Genomic DNA, 26,216 nt, shown 5'->3' with positions numbered 1-26,216 from the left:
GTTTTATGAGGTCAGGGACATTGTCTGTCTTGCTCACTCATGTCACTCCAGCACTTCCATTAGTACCTGGCACATCAGGAGGTCCTAAATAAAGTTTTATTTAATGAAAAAAAAAGTAGAATGGGGAATCAAAAGCCACTTTGATTTAGAAAGTGATGAATGGGAACAACTTGTTTATATCAAATCCTAAATCTATATGGATTCCTCTTAAAGCAAGGTATCTGTTTAAGGGTTTTCAAAATAAAGTAAATTTAAAATGCTTGTTTATTTAATTAACCTTTAAAAAACTCACTTTTGACTTGGGATATGTGCAAGTCTGCATTTAGCAGTATAGACATTTTGCATGTCTTTGGGTCACTCAAAGCAGAGGTCATTTATTATAGGCTGGGATTTCAAAAGCATCTTTAAAAGATGTAAATCCTTCCCAAACAATGTAAGAACACAGGAGCAAAATGACCAAGATGAGAGGTGCAAATTAAAAGTCAGAGGTTACAAAAATGTAAACAATCTATAATGCTAATCCAATTATTTTGTCTAAATTGAATGACTCTTAGCTCTCTTTCCTTTTTCCTCTCCTTCCAGAAGTATGAGTTATCATTAGGGAAAAAATAAAGAAATTAAATTCATTGTATATATTGTCCATTGTCAGAAGATGTTGTTGTCAGAGGACTTCACTGAAAAGAAAAGAAACAGTTCAGCTGCATTAGTAATTAAGGAAATGCAAATTAAAATTATAATTAAATACCATTTTACACCTATTTTGACAATCATCAGTAAGTCTGACAAATTCTTGATTGCATGAGTAGAGAGTAATAAGGCTCTCATAATCTACTGATGAGGGTATAAATTGGTGTGATCACTTTTTAAAATTGAATTTATTAGGGTAACATTAGTTTAAAAAATTATATGTTTCAATTGTACAATTCTATAACACATCATCTGTATATTGCATATGTGTTCACTACCCAAAGTCAAATCTTCTCTCACTGTATATTCGGCCCTCCCATCCCCTCTGGTAACCACCGTACTGTTGTCTGTGTCTATGAATTTTTGTTTGTTTGTTTTTCTTGTTTGTTCATTTGTTGCTTTCACTTTTATATCCCATGTATGAGTGTAAACTGGTACAGCCACTATAGAAAACAGTATGGTACTTCCTCAAAAAATTAAGAATAGAGTTATCATATGATTCAGAAACCCCTCTTCTGGGTATCTACCTGAAAAGTTTGAGAACATTTATTTGCAAAGTTATGTGCACCCCCTTTGTTCACTGTAGCGTTATTCATGGTGGCCAAGGCAGGGAGACAACTGAATTGTCCTTCAATAGGTGACTGGATAAAGAAGATGTGGTACCTATATACATGGGTGGGCAAAAGTAGGTTTACAATAGTAGTACAAATAAATAATGCAACAATAATAATAATACGAGACTCAACTGTTTCATACACTCACAACTATAAACCTACTTTTGCCCACTCCTGTACAATGGTGTGATCACTTTGGAAAACTGACCTTTTTTAGCAAACTCCAGCATGAACCTATCACACTAGCCAATATTTCCCAAAAGTTATAAGCAGAAAAGTGGCTGAGTCCACTAGACATTTCAGATGGCTTGGTGGGTATGTACCCAAGTGTGAGGACTTCCTGCTTCAACCTGCTACTCCTTTGGATCGAACCTCTTATAGCCTAAATGTTTGCACTTTCTTCTTGTTGTTGTTAAAAGATAATTTTCAAAAGAAGGTAAAATCATAACTCGCATACAGATATAAAGATGAATATGTTTAACAAATTTATTTTATTCATATGATATGAGGGAACCAGGCAGATGTTATAAGCAGTTCAAAGGAAAAGTCAAAACAGCACAGACTTGTATGAAATAAAGGAATGTGGAGATGAATTGCAAATGGATACAAAACTATTTTTCCCACAGTGAGGAGGAAGTCAATTAAACTCATCACCAGACTAGACAATTTATGAACCTATCATTACCTACATTTAGAAAGAATCGCACAGTAGCTCAAAGAAGATGAACAGGGCTAGAATCTGATAACCCAGAAGGGTATGCTAAGGATAATGGAGGTACTTTTCCACTGAAACACCAATGCCTTACTGATACACTAGTGCAAATAGAAAATTCTTTGGATCCCTCACACATGTGTTAAGGAGTGCCTGACAGCTGATGTTCCAATACAGGAAATCAACATTTCTTCTAAGTCAAAAGACAATATTCCAGATTATTCTAGACACTCACAAATTCCAATAAGCTGGAAAGTGCTGGAGGATCAAAGTTCCCTGTTAGAGAGTCAAAGTTACTGCCAGGCATATACAGTAGGAGGTGGGAGTAGATGAAGATTTAGATGAGTGTGAAGAAGCCTGAACTTGGAGTTAGAAGACCTGGGTAAGCTTCAGGTCTTCTCCTTACTAAATTTGTGGCCTTGACTTACTCCCCTATAAAAACTAAGAATTTTATTGATGACTCTAAGTTTACTTCAGGACTAAATGTTTATTAGAGGAGCCAACCAATTCCTTGCACAGATGACCCTGAAGCAGTGCCTGGGCACAGGGAGTTTTGACACAGGCCAGGGAAGACCTGTTTGTGAATGTGAGGAATAGCAGCTAGAGCTGGGTGTGCTAGATCCCCAGTGTGCATGCAGTACAGAAGCCCAAAGCCTGTGGGAAACTTGGGTAGTTCAATGATAAAGGGAAAAACAGTGATAGAGAGGAAAGGAAGTTACTGAAAGTGGTTTTGCACCTAACTTACCTCTACCTTTAGCAACATTATAGGGAGTTTGTTACCAGGGTTCGCTCCGTCTCCACTCAGTGATGTCTAAATGACAGGAAAAGGGAACTGGAACTTTATTAAGGTCCAGAAAAATAGACCAATGGGGTATGTGTGTGTACACATGTGGAAAGGGAGAGAGAGATCAAGAGATTGGCCCACGTGATTGTGGGGGCCGGCAAATCAGAAATCTGCAGGGCGGACTGGCAGAGGAACAAAGTCTTTTCTTTCAAAACTTTCAACTTTTTGGATGAGGCCCACCCGTATAATTTGCTTTACTGAAGTATTAACAATATTAATTCTTCTGACCAGAAAACATAGTATCTCCATTTACTTAGGTCTTCTATTTTTCTTAGTGAATTAGTTATTTATGTCTTCTATTTTTCTTAGTGAATTAGTTTTATAATTTTCAATGTACAGATTTTACACATTTATTGTCAAATTTATCACTATGTATTTCATATTTTTAAATACAATAAATGATATTATTTTTTCAATTTTAAATTGTTGCAAGTATATAGAAATACAGCCTTGCTATACTCACTTATTAGTTCTAATAGGGGTTTTTTTTGTACATTCCATTGCATTTTCTACATAAACAGTTGTGTCACCTTCAAATTAAGATGGTTCTCTTTATCTGTTCTTATACAGATACCTTTTTCATCTTCCTTTTATCTTATTGCACTGGCCAACTTCTGTTACAAGGTTGAATAGAAGTGGTGACACTGGACATCGTCAATTTGTTCTTAGTCTTAAGGAGATAGCATTCAGTCTTCAACCATAAATTTGATATTAGCTGCCCTGGCCAGTGTGGCTCATTTGGTTGGGTATCATTCGGCAAAGTGAATTGTCACTGGTTCAGTTCCCAGTCAGGGCACATGTCTGGGTTGTGGGCCAGGTCCCCAGTTGGGGGTATGTGAGAGGCAACCAATAAACATTTCTCTTACACATCAATGTTTCTCTTCCTCTCTTTCTTCCTGCACTCCCCTTTCTCTACAAATAAATAAGTAAAGACTATAAAAAATAAATATAATGTTAGCTATAGGTTTTTCATAAATACTTAAAAAAAATCATGCTGAGGAAGTTCCCTTGTAATATGGGTCTGTTAAAAAGTTGTATTTTACTTCCAGCCAAGATGGAGGCATAGGTGGACACACCATACCTCCACGCACAACCAAGATTGGAACAACAACAATTTAGAAATAGAATAACATCCAGAAATGACAGAAAATTGATCTGAATGGAAGTTGGACAACCAAGAAGTTGAAATGGACCTGTTCATCTAGACTGGTAGAAGGGGCAGAGACGAGCAGCCAGGCATGGGTTGTGGCGCAGAGAGCAAAGAGAGTTGGGCACGTAAGGCATCTGGGGCACGTAAGACTGCAGTGAGTGGACCCTGAGTGAGCAAGTGACAGCTGGCAGACCCCGACCGAGGGGTGGCAACCAGCAGACCCAGTGGGGTGACGACTGTAAAACAAGGCAGCGCAAGAAACACAGGATCCCAGCACTGGGAAATAGAGCCTTGGGACACTGATTGAGGCCACATGTGGGAGCTGAGGCGCACGGAGAGACATCCAGTCTCACAGGGGAGGTCCTTGGAAAGTCCCACAGCATGCATAAGCCCACCCACACAGGAGTTGACACCTGAGGGGCCCAGTTGGCTTGGGGGAAGCAGCAGAGGGGACTGAGGTCCCACAGAAAATGGAGCAATTGCCATTGTTCCCTCTAGACCCCGCCCCCACATACAATGTCACAATCCAGAGACTGGGGTGCCCAGCCCTGGTAAAAACCTAAGGCTCTGCCCCTCACTGTAACAGGAGTGACCAGACCAAAAAAAAAAAAAAAGGAGAGAAAGAGAAAGAGAAAGATGGCTCAAGCAGAAGAACAAATCAAAGCCCCAGAACCCATCTTTTTAAGCAACCAAGAGATAGCCAACCTATCAGATGCACAGTTCAAAACACTGGTGATCAGGAAGCTCACAGAATTGGTTGATTTTGGTCGCAAATTAGATGAACAAATGCAGGCTACAATAAGAGAAGTGAAGGAAACTGCACAGGGAACCAATAGCAATGGGAAGGAAACTGGGACTCAAAACAATAGAGTGGACCAGGAGGAAGAAAGAAACAACCAAATAGGAAAGAATGAAGAAATAAGAATTCAAAAAATGAGGAGAAGCTTAGGAACCTCCAGGGCACCTTTAAACATTCCAACATCCAAATTATAGGGGTACCAGAAGGAGAAGAGAAAGAGCAACAGATTGAAAACTTATTTGAACAAATAATAAAGGAGAACTTCCCCATTCTGGCAAAGGAAATAGACTTCCAGGAAGTCCAGGAAGCTCAAGAGTCCCAAAGGAGTTGGACCCAGGGAGGAACACACCAAGGCACATCATAATTACATTAGTCAAGGTAAAAATGAAGGCGAGAATCCTAGAAGCAGCAAGAGATAAGGGGACAGTCACCTACAAAGGAGTTCCCATCAGACTGTCAGCTGATTTCTCAAAAGAGACCTTATAGGCAAGAAGGGGCTAGAAAGAAGTATTCTAAGTCATGAAAGGCAAGGACCTAAATCCCAGATTGCTCTATCCAGCAAAGATTTCATTTAGAATGGAAGGGCAGATCAAGTGCTTCTCAGATAAGGTCAAGTTAAAGGAGTTCATCATCACCAAGCCCTTATTTTATGAAATGTTAAAGGGACTTATCTAAGAAAAGAAGATACAGAAAAAACATGTATAGTAAAAGGACAGCAAACTCACAATTATTAACAACCACACCTAAAACAAAACCAAAAGAAACTAAGCAAACAACTAGAGCAGGAACAGAACCACAGAAATGGAGATCACATGAAGGGTTAGCAACAGGGGAGTGGGAGGAGGAGAGAGGGGGAAAAGGTACAGAGAATAAGTAGCATAGATGGTAGGTAGAAAATAGACAGGGGGAGAGTAAGAATAGTATGAGAAATGTAGAAGCTAAAGAACTTGTAAGTATGACACATGGACATGAACTAAAGTGGGGGTATGTGGGTGGGAGAGGGTGTACAGGGTGGAGGGGAGTGAAGGGGGGGAAATGGGACAATTGTAATAGCATAATCAATAAAATATATATTTTTAAAAGTTGTACTTTTTAAAATAGGGTTGGATGTTGGATTTTGTCAAGTGCTATTCTTCATTAAGATCATATGCTTTTTTTCTTTATCTTGTTAACACAGCATTAAGTTGTTCATGATATTCCCTACTTTTAATATCTGTATAATCCATAGCATGCCACTAACTTTCATGCTTGATATTGATAATTTGTATCTTTTTAAAATTTACTTTAAAAATTTATTTTAAAAATACTATAAAGATTAAATCAAAGTAATAAAGTAAAATTTATTTTTCCTAATCTGTATAGCTAGAGGGTTACCAATTTTATCAACCTTCTCAAAGAAATAACTTTTAATATCCTTCATTGTTTATCTATTTTAATTATTTTTCTCTATAATCTTTATTGTTCCCTTTCTTCTGGTTCTTTTGTGTTTAATTTGCTCTTTTTCTAATCTATGGTAGAGGTTGAGGTCATGATTTGAAATGATATTTATATTCTATTATAGGTGTGTAATGATATAAATTTCTAAGTATCATTTTAATAGTATCCCACAAATTTTGATAGGTTGTGTTTTCATTGTCATTTGATCAGAAGTACTTTTTAATTCCTCTCTTGATTTTCCTATTATACTTAAAATCTCTTTATTGAAGAGCCTGCATTCCACACAATAAAACATTGTAGGCAGAAAACACAATAACATTTTTTTTAAGTTCATGGGGTTTTTTTTAAAGATATTTATTTATTTTTAGAGAGGGAAGGGAAAGAGAAAGAGAGAGAGAGAGAGATCAATGAGCGGTTGCTGGGGGTCATGGCCTGCAACCCAGGCATGTACCCTGTCTGGGAACTGAACCTGCGACACTTTGGTTCGCAGCCCGTGCTCAATCCACTGAGCTACGCCAGCCAGGGCACAATAACATTTTTAATAGAAATAGCTTTAAACTGGATATCTCCTATTTTGATAGCTTACATATTTTTATAAGACTAAACCTTGGAAAATTAACCACCTTCTGTAGAGTTCTGAAACAGGAAAGGTTTTCTTAGGTCCTTGGAGGACCATCAGGAGTTATGTGGATCCCTTGTGGGGTTAGGTGCTGAGATGTAAGTAACTTACCCACAGTTAGAGACAGATCTTCTCACTCTTACCTCAGAGCTCAGACTGTAACCTGTAGATGAATTTTACTTACAAGAGGCAGCTCAGGGCAGAACTGATCTTTGCAATGCTCTCAAGGGCCCAGACCTTCAACACAAACCTCTACACTTATCTGCTGTTATGTATATGTCCTGCTCATTTAATTCATCAAACTACTTCAGGAAAGGGGTAAAAATGGATCTCCCCCAAAAGATCCCCCTTGCTGACAGACCTTTTATTCTGGTTCCTTTCAGTTCCATCCTTACACTGAAGCACAAGAGCTCAGTCAAAGTGCTTTTATTTTCAACCATGGTACCTGCTAAAATCCAAATTAATACGTGGAGGAAACACATTATATTTCTCTGGCTATGATAGAGGTGTCACTTAAGATGTTCCTTTAATATTTTTGGAAACCCTCACCTTTTTGTACTAGTAGTACCTATCTGTTTCTGGACTAAGCCAGATATGAATATTATCATCATAATAAATTAAGAGATTTGAGTTGCATGACTACAAGTCTAAGTTCTACTAGTTATGTTACTTCAGGATATATTCTATTAAAATTATAAATTGCTAAGAATCATCTTTATTTGCCTAAAAAAAATATAAATCCTTGATTCAAAATCTAGAACATATCTTGTACTCCTCTTTTATCCCTGACAGTGCTGGTCATTTACATGGTTCTCCTCAAACACTCCCTCGCCAGCAGTACTGAGCAGTCGTCATGAGCGAGCCAATGCTGACTAAAGCCAAGGAGGCCAGTGTTTTAAGTGGCCAAGCCTAATGGAAAATATATAGGAATTCCTGGTTTTACCACTGAATTTTTTCACCTTAAGCTATTTGAACTTCAGCTTTCCCAAGACACCTCATCCAGATTTGCCATCTAGTCCCACCATTTCCATATACTCTTCATCACACAATCTTTTTGCTTTGGCCAAAGCCAAGTCAGAGAAGCCACAACGAATACTACAGTCCTGGAGAAGCGGAGGCTGCAGAGTCTGTTCTGATGCCACGGGCTGCCCCTGCAGGCCTCACCTCCACTCCTGGTTCTCCCTTCTCTCACTTGGCTCCACCAGACATCCTCTCTGAGCAGGTTCCTAGGTTTGGCCAAGTGGTCTAACTTGGTCCTGCCCTCCATTCGGGGGTTCTGAGAGAGCACTGCCCCTCCCCTCAAAGGTGAAAACACAGACTCAGACCTTGAATACACTTGCAGGATCTCTGAGTGAAAATATTTATAGCAAATTTGGCATTATATCCTAACTTACAAAAGAATTTTGTAGCACAAAGGAAGTTAAAGGACTCAAGTGTCATCATATATGTTTGTTTTCCCACAAACAGATATGGGAATGTTTGGCAGGAGGAAGGGACATATTTTATATTTTGGTGATTTTTTAAATAAGTAAAAACAGCTCTATATTTAAAAGTAATTCCAAAATAACAGATTAGTCTTGTCTGAGGAAAGGCAGGAAGGTGCTTTGGCAAGGAAATTGTTTATTTTTTATGCTTCCAAGGGGTTGAATTTCATTATAGAAGGCAGCAAAGAGCAGAGAAAAGACCTTTAAAAGTTTTGAAAGAAAAACTAAGGGAAGGTTTTCAAGAAAGATTATATATTATATCTTCTTTTAAATGGAGAGAATGAAGAAAAGGATAGAGAAAGCCCATTTGGTGGTGTTCTTTGAATCTACCCAGAAACTCTTTCATCTGAAAGTATGGAACTTCATTAAAATAAGTAATTTAAGACAACAAATGTGGTTTTGGTGATTGCATCAAGAGAAAATACCTACTCTACACCTTGAGACATGAGTATGGCTCAGGAGAGCCAGCAGTGCTACGCTATAACCCCTTTTTTGCTATCTCCAGCTTGCTTCAGATGGAACTTTTCAAAGCAGAGTCAAAATTTTTGCTATGGTGTCATCAAACTAAAGGGGTTTGTTCACCTGCAAGCATCAAAGCCTAATCAAATGTGAACAGGAGTTGGCAGCAAAGAAAGTCAACATTTATTTAAGGAAATTATGCCAAATCTAGAGTCACAGGTGAGCTAATGCTATGAGACCTGGCTCCCTGGCTTCTAGGGTTGGTTACATAGAGGAGAAATCACAAATCATAGTGACTAAGGGGGTTAGGGCTGTGGTCAGAATTATGGTCTCCATCGATTGGTTGACGCTAGGAGAGGTGCTGATGTCAGCCATGGCATCACTCTGTCTGGTTTCATAGAGGTGTGGTTGATAGGGTCATTCTGCTCTTCTGGGTCTGGAGCTGAAGTACATCTGAGGCCTAGATATTATCTCTAGTTTGACTGAAACTGTGTCTCTATGGTCAACATACCCAAAGCTTTGATCCTAAGATTATTTGATGTGCACCAGAACCTCATTGTCCTGAGGGCTTAATGCTTAAGGGAGTAGACATGCAAGGGAGAGGGAGGTGAGTGAGTCAGGGTCCTCGTAGGCTAGACAAGGCCAGTCCTAGGAGCACTCTGAGTCAAGGAAAGAAGGAGAAAAGGTCAGATTAAAGAAATGACGTTTTTGCATGTTTACAATGGGATTATGATTTTTTTAAATTACAGGTTGTTTATTCAAAGATTCTCAAAGGAAAACAGAAAAACTAACAATCTGATCAAATATATAGTTCAAAATATCTTTTGGCATTTAATAACAAGTTCTAGGAAAGAAAATTGCAGAGTTACCTTGAACCAAACCAGTGGTAACTAACACTGGCAAGTTTGTGGCACTAGTACAACAACAAAAAAAAAAACAAAAAAAAATTAATTCTCTTGAGTATATTGATATATCTATGAAAATCTCTTTTTCAATCCGTACAAAGGTCATTCTTTATAAATTATTTTTTTTTAATTTAATGGTTGTATACTATGTGATGTTTAACTGATTTGTTTTTATTTATTGATTTTAGAGTGAGGAGGGAGAGACAGGGAAACATGGGTTTGTTGTTCCACTTATTTATACATTCATTGGTTGATTCTTGTATATGCCCTGACTAGGGATGGGACCTCCAACCTTGGCATATTGCGGCAATGCTCTAACCAACTGAGCTACCTGGTCAGGGCTGATTTTTTTTTTTTAATGTAAAGAGGTTATGTTTTCCAAGTCTTACCCAGATGAATATGGCACTTAGTTGAGATATTTCTAGCAGCAGATTTCACTTCCTGTTACAAATTATTTTTATAATATAATACTAACATTTTATATGATGATTTTCACCTGATGAGCTATCTAAATTTTCGCTTCCTAAAAGGATTAGGTACTTTGATTTTTCATGTAAAAGATGTCATGCATATATTCAATATGAATTAAAAAGCAATGTCAAAACAGAAATACACCTAGCAGAAAATATGGAAGTGGGTAAGAGCCAATAAGCATAAATTGTATATCTTTCACTATCTAGTACAGTATTATTGGTGCTCAAGAAACACTTACTACTAAAAAACAAAGCAGGTCATAGAGGAGTTCTATGGGCCCAGAGCAGTTCTACTATAGTAAATCAAATGATAACTAAAAATGCTTTATCTTACTCTTTTATTTTGTAGGTATTATTACTTGGCATTCAGAGCACATCAAACCCCTCTTGCTAGCAAAGAGAGCTGTGTGGCTATCTTGGAAAAGTCCAGACTAGATCACTGGATGCTGGGAAAAACAAAGGTAGTTGCTTCTTCATTGTTCAGATCATCACTGGTGATGCTCTGCTGCACACCTTTATTCCTGGTCAATGATATGAGTGGCTCTATAAATTGTGTAGCTCAGCAGAAGAGCCCCCAACCTAACAATGATCTTGGCTACAGTTGGATCAGGTGTCTCCAGGACCTCAAGGACCAGAGGAGGAGGGTGTGCTCCTGTTCTGCATGTAGTTTGAGAGCCATTCAGCATTTCTAGAATGATATCTTTGAGTTCATTTCAAAATGTCCTTTTGTTCAATGCTACTTATTTCAGCACCACATGCAAATACACAAATCATATTAATGACAATAATGACTATCTTTTATAGTTTGTCTATTTTTCAGTAAACTCTTGTGTTATTTATTGCACACCTAATTAGGAGTCTCATTGTGTGTAGCTTTTCATCTGGGAGAACACAGCCCTGCTGGATTCCAGGATTTTATGGCCCATTCTGAGTTGCCCTGCAAAGCCAGCCTTAGCCTGAGTGTTGATGGTAATACTGCTGCTCCTCAGTGGAAATTAGATCACTGTGGGTCATCTGTGTCCCTCTCCCTGTGACCTTCTGTTGGTTATGGGTCAGTGCACTCTGCAGGTTAGCACCTGCATTAGAGACTATGGGGAAAGAGACAAGAGATCACACTGCGAAAATGGAACTCATAGCAGAAGCAAGGCAGGCTTGGAGAATATTTGGGATCTCATAAAACCATATTAACCTCATCTTACATTTGTATCCATAATCACTGATTGGCTCAACCTTAGAAGTGGAATTGTATTTGCTTCCAAGAGGTTCATAATATTAGCATAAATCAAGTCATTGTAAACTTTATTTAGATAATGGTATTCGTATTTATACTAAGCATATCCTGGGATAGAGTGAATATCTATTTGGAAGCCCACATGTAATTCTAAAACTACTGTCTCATTTCAGGTTTTTCTCAAATATTATCATGTTGAGCAGTTAAATTTGCTACTGCGAGAAGTCATAGGCAGAGTGGTTGTTCTACAGGCATATACCAAGGGGTGGCTTGCAGCCAGGAGATACAAAAGAGTCAGAGAGAAGAGGGAGAAGGGGGCCGCTGCCATCCAGTCAGGTAAATGGTTCTGAATCTTGGCATTTCAGTAAGTCCTGGGGGACACTCACCTCTTACTTTTCTCATTGGTTTATTCTCTTCTCCCTTCCCTTCCCTTCCCTTCCCTTCCCTTCCCTTTCCCTTCCCTTCCCTTCCCTTCCCTTCCCTTCCCTCCTTGCTTCAGCACATATTTACTGAGTGCATTCCACAGGCCAGGTCCTGTGCTAGTGCTGGGGATATAGCAGTGAACAAGACAGCCATGGTCCCTGACCTCCGAATAGCCAAACAAGCCATCACAAAACACTGACGAGTGGCAAGATAGAGGCAGCATGAAGTGGGCAGATGTAAAGTCCAAATCACACAGGCAAATGGCAGCTCCCAGATGACTGGCATAATTTACGCTGCAGGTCCATTACCAGGTTTTCAGCATCAGAATTTCTCATCCCACTTTCAGAAGGCTTTTCTAGTCGAGACAGAGCTTGTAAACCAAGGGAACAAATCCCTGGGCTCTGTCATGTGCCCAGCCCAATCAGTGCCTCTTTGCACACATGTGTATGTCATTTGTGTTACAAACAGCATTTGGCTCCTGTGTTCTTGACGAGTGGTTGTGAAAGCCCCAGCCCATCTTGAACATAGCAGATGATCTCCTTTGGGCTCTGATAATGCGCTCTTAGAACGTTCACTCTGGACTTCATGCCCACGTTCAACGAGAGAGAGAGCTAGGATGCTAGGATGCTCAGGGAGAGAGGCAGCCATGCTCCTGGCGGGGGTGGGGTGGGGTTTGGCTTACTGCCTCAGTTCTCTAACAAAAGGACTTAACACACCCCTGAGTTTACCTTTCTCTTTCTCTTCTTCTCTTCATCCATTTCCTTTCATCTTCATCAGTGTTATGTTAATTATTCCCCTTGACTCTCCTCTTTATTTTTCTCTCCTTCAGCTTCCATGTTTATACCTTCATTCCAATAAAAAATATGGAATAGGTTAAGCTGTTCTTTTCCACCCCCAAGTCCTGAAGACAGAGCTTCCTCTATGGAACAGGATGACAGGGGGCCACCTCACCTGGGATAGGGGTCCCTGGTCATTCACAAGAGGAGTCCAGAGTGTTCTGGAAACTCACTGCGTGAATGAAAGTAACTCCTCCTCAGAAGCATCTTAGCGGCCACGCTGGGAGTACAGAGAGATCCCCTTTTCCCCATCATTGCTCACGTATCTCTACTTGTTTTGTTCAGTGAGAAAGCAGGAGGGAGGAGGAGAGGGGTAATAGATTGGAGGGAAAACAGCTTATATCAATTCTCTGGCACATTCTTAAATTAATGTCATTCCTAGCACATGGTTTTATATTTTTAGCCTGGAGAGGATATGATGCTCGGAGGAAATTTAAGAAAATAAGCAACAGAAGGAGTGAGTCTGCTGTTCATATTCAAGCAGGTAATTAAAACATCATTTTTATAGCATCCACTTGGAAATACTCAGTGATTAGGTTCATATGAGTTTAGAAAAGCTGAAAGGTTAATAATTCAGGAGCACTGGATTATTAGGAGTCAAGAATTCTAGTGGGGAGTTTTTGTGCTGTTTCTGACATACCCGTGTATGATAATGATGAGAATAACCCTTCGTGAGCATTTACTGTGTGCCGTACTTGGCTAAGAATGTTCTGAGTAGATACTCTTACACTCCCAGTATTATGGAAGGGGGAACCGTGGCACAGAGGAGTGAAGTAACTTGTATGTGATCACACAGCTAGTCAAGAGCAGAGCGAGCACTGGAGCACAGGCTGTTTGGACAGAGTTCACTTCATGTACCTGCCAACTGAGCAAATCCCTTTCCATCACGGAGTCACATGGCCCTCATCTGTTAAATGAAAGCACTGGCTAAAAAGGTCTGGAAGGTGCTGTCCAACCTTGGAATCCTCTGACCATAGGCTAGATCTGTGCTCAGCATCACAAAGACAGGAACAGCTTAGAGACTTCCCCAGCAAACCAAGTTTCCTTCACCCAGGCCACATGTGGCTAAAGTGGTCCTCTGGACTTCATAGGGTGAGAATAAATTGGCTTTTGTGGCTCACCTTGGCCTTGGCTGCCTGAGCACTGTGAGCTCCAGTTCTCGGCTCATTAGTCCTTTCCTTGGCTCCCAGGTCACTCTGCCTTTCTGCAAGTGGCAGTGTCCACAGTGGCCACCAGGCTGGGCTCCCTTTGTTATTTGGAGCTGCATATGCCTAATTGAAGAGCTGGAAACATTAGGCCCCAAAATGCCAGGAGCTCCAAGAGCTTAACACTTTGGAGACAGAGTAAGAACGTGCCCAGTGCAGTGGACTCAGCAATAGGGAGACGGGTAGTTTTCGGATAATGCCACAACTGAAGCAGACCTTTAAATCAAATAGCCCACAGCCTTTTCGAAGAGGTCCCTGCTGAGAACCTGGCTCTAGGGATACTCCTCAGAACTTTCTTAGACCACTGTAGAAGCTTGCCATCTTCATTCAAAACCAAAATATTTGGGAGGAATGGTTGTCATTTAAATGTGAATATGACCCTGACTGGGTGTCTCCCTTGGTTGGAGAGTCATCCTGTAAACCAAAAGGTCATAGGTTCCATTCCCTGTCAGGGCACATGCCTAGGTTCCAGGTTCAGTCTTCAGTTGGGGTGTGTAGGGGGAGCAATTGATCTATGTTTCTCTCCCTCTCAGTCTCCCTCCCTTCTTTCCTCCCTCTCTTTCCCACTCTCTAAAATCAGTAAACATGTCCTTGGGTGAGAATTTAACAAATGAAATAAAATAAATGCAAATGTGGCCCTGGCCAAGGTTGTAGGTTCGATCCCCCATCAGGACACATATAAGAATCAACCAATGAATTCCTCAGTAAGTGGAACAACAAATCTCTGTCTTATTTCCTCCCTCTCTCTAAAAATAAATAAATAAAAGTTTAAAATAAATAAATAAATGCAAATATGTAACTTTTATCACCACCCCCTAGGAATTCTAAGCTCTACAACTTCAAAGAGTCAGGAGGACGGATGCAATTCTAGTTGCAGCTTAAGAAAGACAACTCAGTGCATTTGCTCCCTACTTGCTCAAGTCCCAACACACACACACACACACACACACACACACGGTTCCCCTTAAGAGAGGATACTGGGTTGATTTCTGATCTTGCTGTTTGGCCCAAAGCCCAACATATGTTTTAAAATATAAACTTGGAGCTTACATATTGTTGGTCCATTGAATCCGGTATGTAGGATAATAAATCAAATATTCCTTTTCTGAAAATCATGTTTGGAGGGCTCCCTGTGTTGGTGGCAGAACGGCTCCAGGTGTTAAACTGGTAGAGTCAGAATGGACTTCGGTTCAGCAACCTTGGGCGTTGTCCCACAAAGTGAAAGGTCACAGGTTTGATTCCCCATTGAAACTGGAAAAGACACAGGAGCTTGTGGTGCCTGTCACTTGCCAAACCCAATAAGTGTCTCTGTCTCTACAGAGACAGGGCACTTGATTCAGATGGCTGGCGATCTGAGAAGACTGCAGGTTCGCACCCTAAAACAAACCATCTTACATTTTCTTTCCAGGCCAATGTTTTTATAACAGGGAATAAAGTGAGGTGCAGTGAGGGGTTTTGAAATTCAGGGAGAGTTAGGTGAAAGAGACGGCAGTATTCTTGTCCTGGGCAGTTAGCTGTCCCCAGGGATGGTGGTCCTCTGTCTCTCCCTGGAACACAATGGCCCAATGCCCCCATTTGTCCCCAGGCGGTGGTCCTTAGCACTGCCCCAGAGGGTGGGCTGTTTCTCCCAGGAGCCAGGATGGGCCTTCTCTGTAGTTTCTGAAACAAAAGCTTTAACATATGCATTTCTTACTAGGCTTATAACTATTTACCTTAAACTAAAATTTTCCCACTCTTGAATCCCCTGTCACCACTGGGTCACCTGCCTAGGTTGTGGGTTCCATCATCTGCTGGGGCATGTGCAAGAGGTGGCCAATCAACATTTCTCTGTCACATTGATGTTTCTCTTCTTCTGTTTCTCCCTCCCTTCCCCTCTCTCTAAAGATAAATAAAATCTTTTTTAAAAGTCAGGACATCTTTGTCATGATATCAGGACACTGATGATCACACTATTTCTTTCTTGCTTTTTTTAAAGTATTTTTTATTGATTATGATATTAGTTTTCCCAATTTTTCCTCCTTTATTCTTCCACCCTGCCCCCCAACCCTCCAGCATTCCCTCCCCTCTTAGTTCATGTCCATGGATTGTACATATGAGTTCTTTGAGTCCTCTGTTTCCTACACCACTTTTTATCTTTCCCTGTCTATTTTATGCCTACTAATTATGCTTCTTCTTCCCTGTACCTTTTCCCCCCTATTTCTCCCTTCCCTCTCCCCATTGAGCTCCCTCTGTGTGATGTCCATTTCTTTGATTCTGTTCCTGTTCTGACAGTTTGCTTAGTTTTTACTTTTGTTGTTTTTCTTTTAGGTTCATTTGTTAATAGTTGTGAGTTTGTTGTCATTTTATTGTTCATATTTTTTATCTTCTTTTTCTTAGGTCAGTCCTTTTAACGTTTCATATAATAAGGGCTTGGTGATGATGAACTCCTTTAACTTGACCTTATCTGGGAAGCACTTTATCTGCCCTTCCATTCTAAATGAAAGCTTTGCTGGATAGAGTAATCTTGGATCTAGGGACTTGCCTTTCATTGACTTCAAATACTTCTTTCCAGCCCCTTCTTGCCTGCAAGATTTCTTTTGAGAAGTCAGCTGATAGCCTTATGGGAACTCCTTTGTAGGCAACTCTCTCCTTTGCTCTTGCTGCTTTTAGGACTTTCTCTTTGTCTTTAATCTTAGGTAACTTAATAATGATGTGCCTTGGTGTGTTCCTCTTTGGGTCCAACTTCTTTGGGACTCTGAGCTTCCTGGACTTCCTGGAAGTCTATTTCCCTTGCCAGATTGGGGAAGTTTTCCTTCATTATTTGTTCAAATAAGTTTTCAATTTCTTGCTGTTGTTCTTCTTTTTCTGGCACCCCTATAATTCAGATATTGGAATGTTTCAGGTTGTCCCAGAGAATCCTCAGCTTCTCTCCATTTTTTTTTTTGGATTCTTGTTTCTTCATTCTGATCCAGTTGGATGTTTATTTCTTCCTTTTGTTCCAAACTGTTGCTTTGAATCCTGGTTTCCTTCTTGTCACTGTTGGTTCCTTGAATATTTTGCTTTCTTTCATTTTGGGTATCTTTCATTTGTTCTTTCATTTTTCGACCAAGCTCAATCAGTTCTGTGAGCATTTTGATGATCAGGGCTTTAAATTCTCCATCAGAGGTTGGCAATCTCCTCATCACTTAGTTCTGAGGTTTTGCTGTGTTCTTTCATTGGGCCCATATTTCTTTGTTTTGGTGCAGCTGATAGGTTGTAAGGGGTGGGGCCTTAGGTATACACCCAGGCAAGCAACCCTCTTTGATGCGCTGCTGCCTGCAGAGGAGGGGCCAGAGAAGGAACAGTGTGGCTCACCTACTCATCTCCAGCGCACTTTCCAACAGACTCTCATGTAAGACTGGAAGTATCTCCCACCACAGCAGCCCCAGCCATAGCCCAGAGTCAGCTCTGAGTCTCAGTTTCCCCCCTAAGTCAGTTCCTCCCATGCAGCTCTGCCCTGCTTGGCAGTCAGCCCTGCCCCCCAGCTGCCTCACAGTGGTTTTTCTGAGTTGCTGGGCCCCATGGGGTCCACCTCACTGGTCTGGTTGTTCTGGTTGATTTTTTCTTTAATTCCTTGGTTGTTGGAGTTCCATGCAATTTGACTTTCTGGTGCTTTTTGTTGTTTATTGATTTTAGATTGGTCGTTATCCTCCATTTGGTTGTGTGAGGAAACAAACGGTTTCTACCTACACCTCCATCTTGGCGGGAACTCCACATTATTTCAGTACAATACCTATAGAAGAGGTACCATGGAAGGGTAATTTTGTTTTATGGAACCAGAGAGAACACATTTCTTTAACAGACTTCCTTCCTTCCTCCCTTTCTTTTTTTGTTTAGCTTTGCAAACATTCCCCTTCCTTAACTTGGCAGCCAGTGTTCCCACTTACCAAGTGTCTTTGGGAATTTCCATGAATGCGGTCTGCAGAGGCTTGGACAGGCATGAAGACTCAAGGATGGCACTAATGCCACCTCTCCCTCTTGGAAGTAGAATGTGGCAGCCAGAGCAAAAACAAGTCGAGTCCTTTTGCCTTTCAGCCAACAACATAAACAGGAATTAAGATGCTGGTTTTGTGTTAGCAGAAAAGATAAATGGACAAAGTAACATTTGTCACTTTATGGGCACTGTACTTTTATTTGAGAATGTTTTCCTTTTCTTCATATTTGAAGCATAGTTGTGTTTATCTAGAGAGAGAAGCAATTATTCCAACTTCTCTGCTTTGGAGTGTGTTCTCCCCAAACATAACCCTCTCATTAAAAGCTCTTCCCGCAACTAGGACGTTTCTGAGTAAAACAAGACCCAGGCCTAGCAGTTCTCTTACTTCTGAAGCCTACAGGGAGTGTTGTGGGGATGTTGTCACAGCCTAGCCTTTTCTGGCTGTCTTTCCCTAATACATTATTATTATTTAAATTTTTACTTATTGATTTTAGAGAAAGAGAAGAAAGGAGAGAAATATTGATTTGTTGTTCCACTTTTTTATGTATTCATTGGTTGATTTTTATATGTGCCCTGACTGGGGATCGAACTTGCAACCTTGACATATCTGGACAATGCTCTAATCAACTCAGCTACCTGGCCATGGCTAATTTTTTTTTTCGACAAATCATTTTATTTGAAATTTAGATTCCATAGAATGTGTTTGTTTGTATTTCAAGTTCTGGCCCATGGTCTTTTTTAATGGTGTTGCTAAGATATGCTATAGACTTATAAAAGCAGCCCTTGAAATTTAGGAAGCATTTGGCCTACATGTTACTACAGAGCATATTGAAATTTGTTTTCCTTTCATCTCCTTCCCAATAAAAGCAGCCGCATGGCTTATCCCTTTAGCTTCCTCAGAACTTCCTTTCAGAATTCCCGATCTATTAGGGCACATTCACATACCAGAAACAAGATGCCTTTTCATGCTGTCAACCTTTTTCATCTGAAATGTAAATTAATTCTTGCTGGTATGCCTTGACAGAGATCAAAGTCGGGGTATTAACCTTCCTGGGCTTTCTCCGGGTATCCATCCCCAGGACCAGGCTGCCACTGTTAGCAGGCCAGTTTCCCTGTAATGGGGCCTTCTTCCAGGCAGCCCTTGGTCTAGGGGCCACTATATGAAAGACTCAGAGTCCTTTGTAAATGACCTCATTACCACTTTAAACTAGGTGAGAAGTGATCTGCCTGGCTAGTGCTGAGTGTGTGTGCATGTATGGAGGGAGAGAGAGAGAAACACACACACACACACACACACACACACACACACATGCTGCTGCTGCTGCTGCTGCTGCTGCTGCTGCTGCTGCTTCTATTAATTGTGGGCCTTTCACTCGAATTCCTGGAGCTTGTTTAAGTGGTTCTGACAGCGAGTGATCTCGGTGTGATAGAGGGAGGGAGGGGCAGGGCTCCAGATTGGAAAGCTCTCCCCTAGCTCAGTGGGTCATTTCTTGCCTGTCAGTCTTTGAGGTAGGCCGCATTTGCATTTTCAAAATAAACAGATGCCTTTCAAATACATGAGCCGGTGGTCTAGAGATCTCTGTGGGCCCAAACAGTTCACCAGCTGGTGATCAAATGCTAGAAGAGAAAACAAATGGAAAAAATACCCTAGGTACATGCACATACATTTCCTATGTGTATAACACTGCACCTACAGTAGAGGGCCTTTGTGAAAGGTGGGGATCTTGGGAAGGAGAGCAGAGGGTCCCAAGCAAAAGTATAGTTTATCAGATTCCTTGGTGGAGAGGCGAGGCTGGTGGTGCAGCGGTGGGGGGAGGAGGCAGGGTGGCAACTGTGGGTACCATCTCGGTGAGAAGTGGTATGTTGTGTTGTAGTTTTATTATTGGTTAATGGTGATTGTAGGCTTTGGCCATAGGAAAACATTTCTCTTTAAATACCAAAGAATTAAAATAATATACTTTAAATCAGAAAAACAAGATTGCACATATTAGTGTTCTGATAGATGGGATATTCTAAGTAAAAACTAAGTTATATATTATTTCATTAGTTTCAGAAAGTGAATATGACTAGATTTATTCAACTAAAAATGTATACACTCCTCAGTAAATACTATCAAAACAAAAAACCTAGAGGGAATTTTTAAAAGAGCTACAATGTCTCATTCTTTAAGTTTTTGAAAGCACTGGCTTTAACATTGCCCTTCTAATTCCAGATTCATTGTTTAAAGGAGAGCAAAGTGGTGGACCTTCCTGTTTCAGAGGGGAAATGCCTGGAGCTGGTGATAGTGACCTAGGGCAGGGGTGTCAAACTCATTTTCACCAGGGGCCACATCAGCCTCGAGGTCGCCTTCAAAGGGCCAAATGTGGAGCTCTTTGCCCCTAGTTAAGGAGTAGTTAGATTTATAAAGTCCTAAAATTACATTCGGCCCTTTGAAGGCAACCATGAGGCTGCTGTGGCCTCCTGTGTGCCCCAGTATAAATGAGTTTGACACCCCTGCGCTAAGGGATGTCCAACCTTTTGGTGTCTCTGGGCCACACTGGAAGAAGAGTTGTCTTGGGCCACGCATTAAATACACAAACACTAACAAAAACTAATGAGCAAAAAAAAGGTTTTAAGTACATTTACATTTTTTTGCTGGGCCACATTCACAGCCATCCTGGGCTGCATGCAGCCCACAGGCTGAGGGTTGAACTCCCCTGATACCTCCACAGAGGATCCTCTTCCCTCCCCTCCTCCTCCTCTCTGTCGGGAACATATGTCTGTGCTATAGTCTTTCCTGTAAGTCAGCCTTCATTCTCTGCTTAGACCCTCTGACTCGGGCTTAAGAACCGACAGCACCGAGCCGCCTGGAGGAGCATCAGTCTTACACAGAGCCATCAGAGGCCCCTGTGCTGTTCACTCAGATTTTATTAATGCAGGTTCACTCAGCTTTGATTAATGCAGATTTAATCCAAATCCATACTAACCTACTAATAACCTAATAACGATACTAATCACTGAGAAACAATCAGTAGTACCTCACAGGAGAAAATTGGTGGATAATGAACCTGAGTCCCAGAGTCTCAGTGTGCAGGTCTAGGAGACAGCCCAGTGGGCAAGAGAACCGTCGGCATCTTGCAAGGAAGAATCTCCAAGCCAGGTGGGCAACAGGACAGACAAAGTCCTCAGACCAGCAGGGCAGAGCATCCTGCAGTCAGTGCTGAGGGACATCAGCGTGGCACAGGGCAGCACTCTGGTGTGTAGAGCTCGGCTGTCTCAGTGGTGGTGTGAAGCCTGCCTGAGTTATATCTTGACAGTGTTGTACTCTACCCTTCTGGGTCTTTTGATAAGTGTCTTTACACCCCTGCTGGCAAGTGTAGACTTTCCCCAGGAGACTTATCTACAGGTGGTCCCACTCTGCAGACACAGCTGTTCTGATCACGTGTGCAGATATCTTGGGTGTGTCCTTGCCAGATGTGTCTAGCATGACTTAGCTAGTTTTGGTCTTAAACCAAAGTGTTATGGCTTACTGGGAGCCACCTTGGTTGACATGAGCAGTGCCATTTTGTTTTATACACTTTGTTCTATCTTGACCAGACCAATGCCATTGTATTGCTCTCCATACTCTCTTTCTACACCCCAGGCGCAGCAGGAAGAGCCCAATGGTTTACAGCACATTTTCATCGGATTGCTTCAGTGCTGTAGACATCATTGTTTTCTCTTTCTCTCTGTCTTCTGATCAACTTCCTACTTTTTCCCCAACTCGGCCCTTCCAACAACACAGATATTGTCAGAAGATAACAAAAGCATTAAAAACCAAAAGTATTTCTTATTCTGATGCCCTGTGGGAAAAGTGCATTTCACAGTGTCAGCCATGACCCTGTCGACGCCTCTGCCAGGGCTGAGGGGATGTTTCCTATGAGCCTGTGAACAGGCATCTTACACTGGCTGCCTCTGGAACTGCTGGATGCCTCAGGTGACACCGGCTGATAGGAGTTGCTTTAAATGCTAGTTCCGGAGGAGAAAGCAAGCATTGTGTCCAGACAGGCTCTAGCACACTGGGACACAATTTCCTATAGCAACTTAGAGGCAACTTAACTTCTTTTAGAAGCCTGGCCTTCCAGCATGACAGAATGAAATGTTTAGTATTTAAAACTGCCTGAGCTTTTAAAGCTCTTTCCATGTAAGGCCTCCTTCTAGCCTTTTCTAACTTTAAAGGCTGGTTTCTTTAGCATTGTTGGTGGGTTAGCAATGACTGACTCGGTGGTTGCAGCAACTTCCTAGAACCACATTTCTAGAAATATCCCGAGGTATGCAGGGCAACTGTATCTCAAATTAGAAAACTTCTTTCTTTCATTCTCTTATTCAGCTACTATTTTTTAACCACCTACTTTATGCTGGGGTTACTATGATGAACAGTGGGATTTAACTTGAGATTTTACATTTCCTGTCTCCAATACAGAGGGCTATAACGTGTGCTTTCCCTGTATCTCCCAAAGCGATACTGTTTGTATAAATCAGGCACTCTATATTATGTCGGCGCTCATTGGAAGGAAGTTCTATAAAACTCCAGTGCAAAATGAAGAGTCGAATCATTCTAAAATATAGCTGAGGATATGCATTGAAATGATCCACGTTTGTCAAAAATAAAAATAATTGTGGTAGATATTTTTCATTCTGACAAAGTTGTGCATAAGCAGATTGTTAATCACAAACCAAAGAGTAGAGAGAGGTTAAGTGAATGCACCACGGAGGGAAAAGGTCCACATTGAACAAACAGAAGAAAAACAAGCATGCCCCTCTCTCAGGACTGCTCTCATTTCTCTCTGAATCTCCATTTGCCATTCTCCCTCTCTCCTACCATTTCTCCACTCACTCCATTTCTCTGTCTCTGTTCCTGGCCATTTCACACAAAATCTTAGTTTCTCAAAATATGAAAGAAGACAAATTCCAAACTTTTCTTAGTCATCAGGCAGAAGCCAGCTGCGTGTCTTTTTCTGGTGTTTCAGGCCATAGCCGTGTAATAATGCAGACACAGCTAGGGAAGAGTTAGCTGATGCATCTGGGCTTGGGGTGAGTTCTGAACTGCATACAAGCTCCACTGTCTTCTAAACATTGTTTAACAGACAACAGAGTGCCCTTCAGGTTTACGCAAGGGTCCTGTTCAGCCCACTCACACACTGTCTGGGTTTCTGTAACTCTTAAAAGAGCTGTGGCTCATTTCCGACAACAAATAAGCTTAACATTTTGGAGGAGGAAAACGTAGGGGCAGGGTTGGGGGCGACAAGCATTGTGATTTCCTTTGGGAAACATGCTTTGTCTGTGAGTATAGGATCAGCACCTACAGAGAACCCCCTAAAGCGTGGCTTAGGGGAAGTAGCTTATAGCAGAGTGAAGGCCTGGCCTGTGGCTTCAAAGTTTGTGTCCACAAGTAGGCTCTGCCAAACCTCGGCTGGGCACAAACAAAAGGATTTTTGCCATGAAATAACCTGGAAGGCAGAGGAATATCTTTTGCTGTGAAATCAAATTATGACCCGTGTTAGAAGTAAACACCCAGGTGTCAGGGTGCACAGAGAGGAAATTGCAAAGACATCGCGGGCTTGAGGGCTGCTAATGCCGGATGACGTACTGACATGGCATGGAAATGTGCTTAAGGTGTTGGCACCAGCAGGTCTCAAGATTCAAATTTCAGAGCCTCTTCAGTTTGGAATCAATTTCCCCTTTATAGACCTCATGTGGAGTTCCAAAATCTGGCTGTAAAGAGGTGGTATCTGAAATGGTATCTTTACCACTTCAACATTGAATGGGGCAACATTATTATTATAATCAACAACATAATCAAGTTGCCATTACTTTTCAAGATTTTTTAAAATATAGAATCATAAAATGTGGTATTATATTTTGTAACTTTTATTAGTTATTTATTTACATAACAAAGAAACATTTACAGAAAAAAATTAATTTTGCTTTGGCAAGATGATCAGATTTTTTCCTCAAAGTCTCCTATGTATAGAAAGGCAGATTTTGTTTTCTGCCTTAACAGATGAAACTGAAGCAAAGGGAGTTTAAATAACTTGGCCCCCCCTTATGTGTTATGTGAGTTCGAAAATTGCTATCAGGGCCTTCATCTGAGTCTTCACCCACTGCTTTTTTCAGCAGACCGTGCTCTACCGTCCGTTTCCATCTTGGGCATGGCACGTGGACACAGGGCACCGGTCAGAGCACTGGGAAGTGTTTTATGCACCATCCTCAGCACATGGACTTCACAGTCAAACAACTGACTTTAAATCCTGGCTATGCCACCATTTGTCACATGGTTTAGGGAAAATTGCTTAACTTCTGAGTATGTTTCCTCAATTGTAAAATGGGACTCACAAAAGCCTAATTCTCAGGAATATTGTGAAGATGATAGCAGGAGAGACATGGAAAGCATTCTGAACAGTACCCACACAGGGTGCATATTAGCTAAATGTTAGTTCCTTTTCTATACCCCCTTTCTAAATATGTACTTCACTGGGGGGAAAAACCAGTCCTCTAGAGTGAGCATAATAATGTTATAACTTCAAAACAATGAAACCATTTCTCGCATTTTCAGAGAAAAAATAGAACCTGCCAAATCTCAAATGCAGTTACAATAAAGCCTTTATAAAAGAGAATTTTCCAAATCTTAACTTATGTCTTGCTTATTTGACAGCGAAAAATTCACATACAGTAATAACATGAAAAAGATTTTAGGTAATTTAGTTTTTGTACAGAGCTCTGTTCCATCATGTTGAGAATTTGATTCACTTATGCAGATAAATCTTTCAGTAACTTTAAAATCATTAAGACTTAGGTAGTGTGCTGCTGACATCATTTTTTTACTCACATGTTTGAGGCCCTTCTGTAACTTGTTCTATAAAATAGGAAGTCCTCTCCTCACCCCTTCTACAAAGTCAGAACTTCTAAAATCCAGGAATTAAACATCCCCCAGATTTGCTGCCTGCTAATGTGGAAAGAAAGTCACCTTTTGGATGTCTGAAGAATTGGAAGATCTTGGTGTGCCTATCACATTTAACCCACAGTGACGGGTGATTGGCAGCATAACAGCTGAGAGACAGCCATTTGGCCACCAGTTCAAACCCCAACATGAAGAGCCATAGCAGGATCACGGCTTGATTTGCTGTGGCCATGAAGTCTGAATCGCCAAGCACAGAGGCGGAGGCAAAGGTGACAGCTGGTAGCCATTCTCCTCAATAAAGTTGTGACGGTTGAGATGTATAAGCAACCAGATCCTGCTAATTTCATAGACTTTGAGCCAAGTGCTTAGTGTCAAAACCAGCTACGGTCAATGATGCAAATGGCTGTGAAGGGTTCCTCATTAGCAACAAGGCTCCCCCCACCAGACTCTCCTGCTAGCAGGTTAGGAGCAATTGGATCCTGCTTTCCAGCATCAATCCAGTTTGAGGAGAAGGAGGCCTTATCATTTTATTTCTTTACAAGTCAACTTTATAGAGATATAGTTTACATATAGTAAAACTGAAGCAGTTTGATAAAATTGGATGAACACATGCAATTAGGTAACCCCTTCTACAATCAAGAAAAAGAACATTTCTGAAAAGTTCTCTCATGCCCCCTTTTGTTTGAGAAAATATTTTATATTGTTTTCCAGGTACTTATTATGTATTTTATATTTTTATACATCTTTATACTCCATAATAATTTGGTATTGTTTAGACATCTATGCCTCTTTATGCTTTATAGCAAAATGACATAACAGCACTTTATGGTTTTTCATGGCATAGTTTATGTAGGAGATTTTTATCTCCCAGATCTTTTCTAACGTTCCTAAGAGCTCCAGAACAGTAATAATAGTGGTGGTCATTCTCCCATTGTAAGAGGGGTAACATGTATCATGGTGGAGCAGCACACTGCTCTGGGGTCAGACTGCCTAGGTAGGGTGCTGGTTGGTTGGGTGGTTGATTTCCTCCCCAAAAATTATTCCAACAATTTATTTCTTTTTTAATTCATATTTTATTGTTTTTTTTTCCACTACCATTTAGTCCCCTTAGACCCGATTTCTCCCAGCAATCACCACACTGTTGTCTATGTCCATGAGTCCTTTGTCCTTTTTGCTCAGTCCCTCCACCTCCTAACCTCCCCTCACCCAGCTGTCATCTGCTGTCTGTCTATGAGTCTGTCTCTATTTTCCTTGTTGGTTCAGTTAGTTCATTAGATTTCACATATGACTGAAATCATATGGTACTGATCTTTCTCTGACATCCCTTCTCCTCCACCCTCAGCTTCTGGTGACAACTAACAGGTTTTCTGTCACTATAATTGTGACTTTTCCAAAATGTCATGTAAAGGGAGTCATATAGTATATAGACTTTTCTGTCTGGCTTCTTTCACTTAGCAGAACACTTTG

The 26,216-nt window shown here is 40.9% G+C and overlaps 1 protein-coding gene across 1 annotated transcript in view; it reads left to right on the top strand.

Annotated features, from left to right (window-relative positions):
* Positions 1 to 26,216, top strand: part of MYO3B (myosin IIIB) — a 417,036-nt gene that overhangs the window by 275,692 nt on the left and 115,128 nt on the right. Inside the window, exons 26-28 of the mRNA XM_036023317.1 lie at positions 10,533 to 10,644; positions 11,588 to 11,750; positions 13,077 to 13,157. Of these exons, the coding sequence (XP_035879210.1) occupies positions 10,533 to 10,644; positions 11,588 to 11,750; positions 13,077 to 13,157 (356 nt within the window). The remainder of the gene's footprint in view (positions 1 to 10,532; positions 10,645 to 11,587; positions 11,751 to 13,076; positions 13,158 to 26,216) is intronic.

This window comes from Phyllostomus discolor, chromosome 4, assembly GCF_004126475.2.
Source record: "Phyllostomus discolor isolate MPI-MPIP mPhyDis1 chromosome 4, mPhyDis1.pri.v3, whole genome shotgun sequence".
Taxonomy (NCBI): Eukaryota; Metazoa; Chordata; class Mammalia; order Chiroptera; family Phyllostomidae; genus Phyllostomus; species Phyllostomus discolor.
This window is presented reverse-complemented; position numbering and strand designations above follow the sequence as displayed.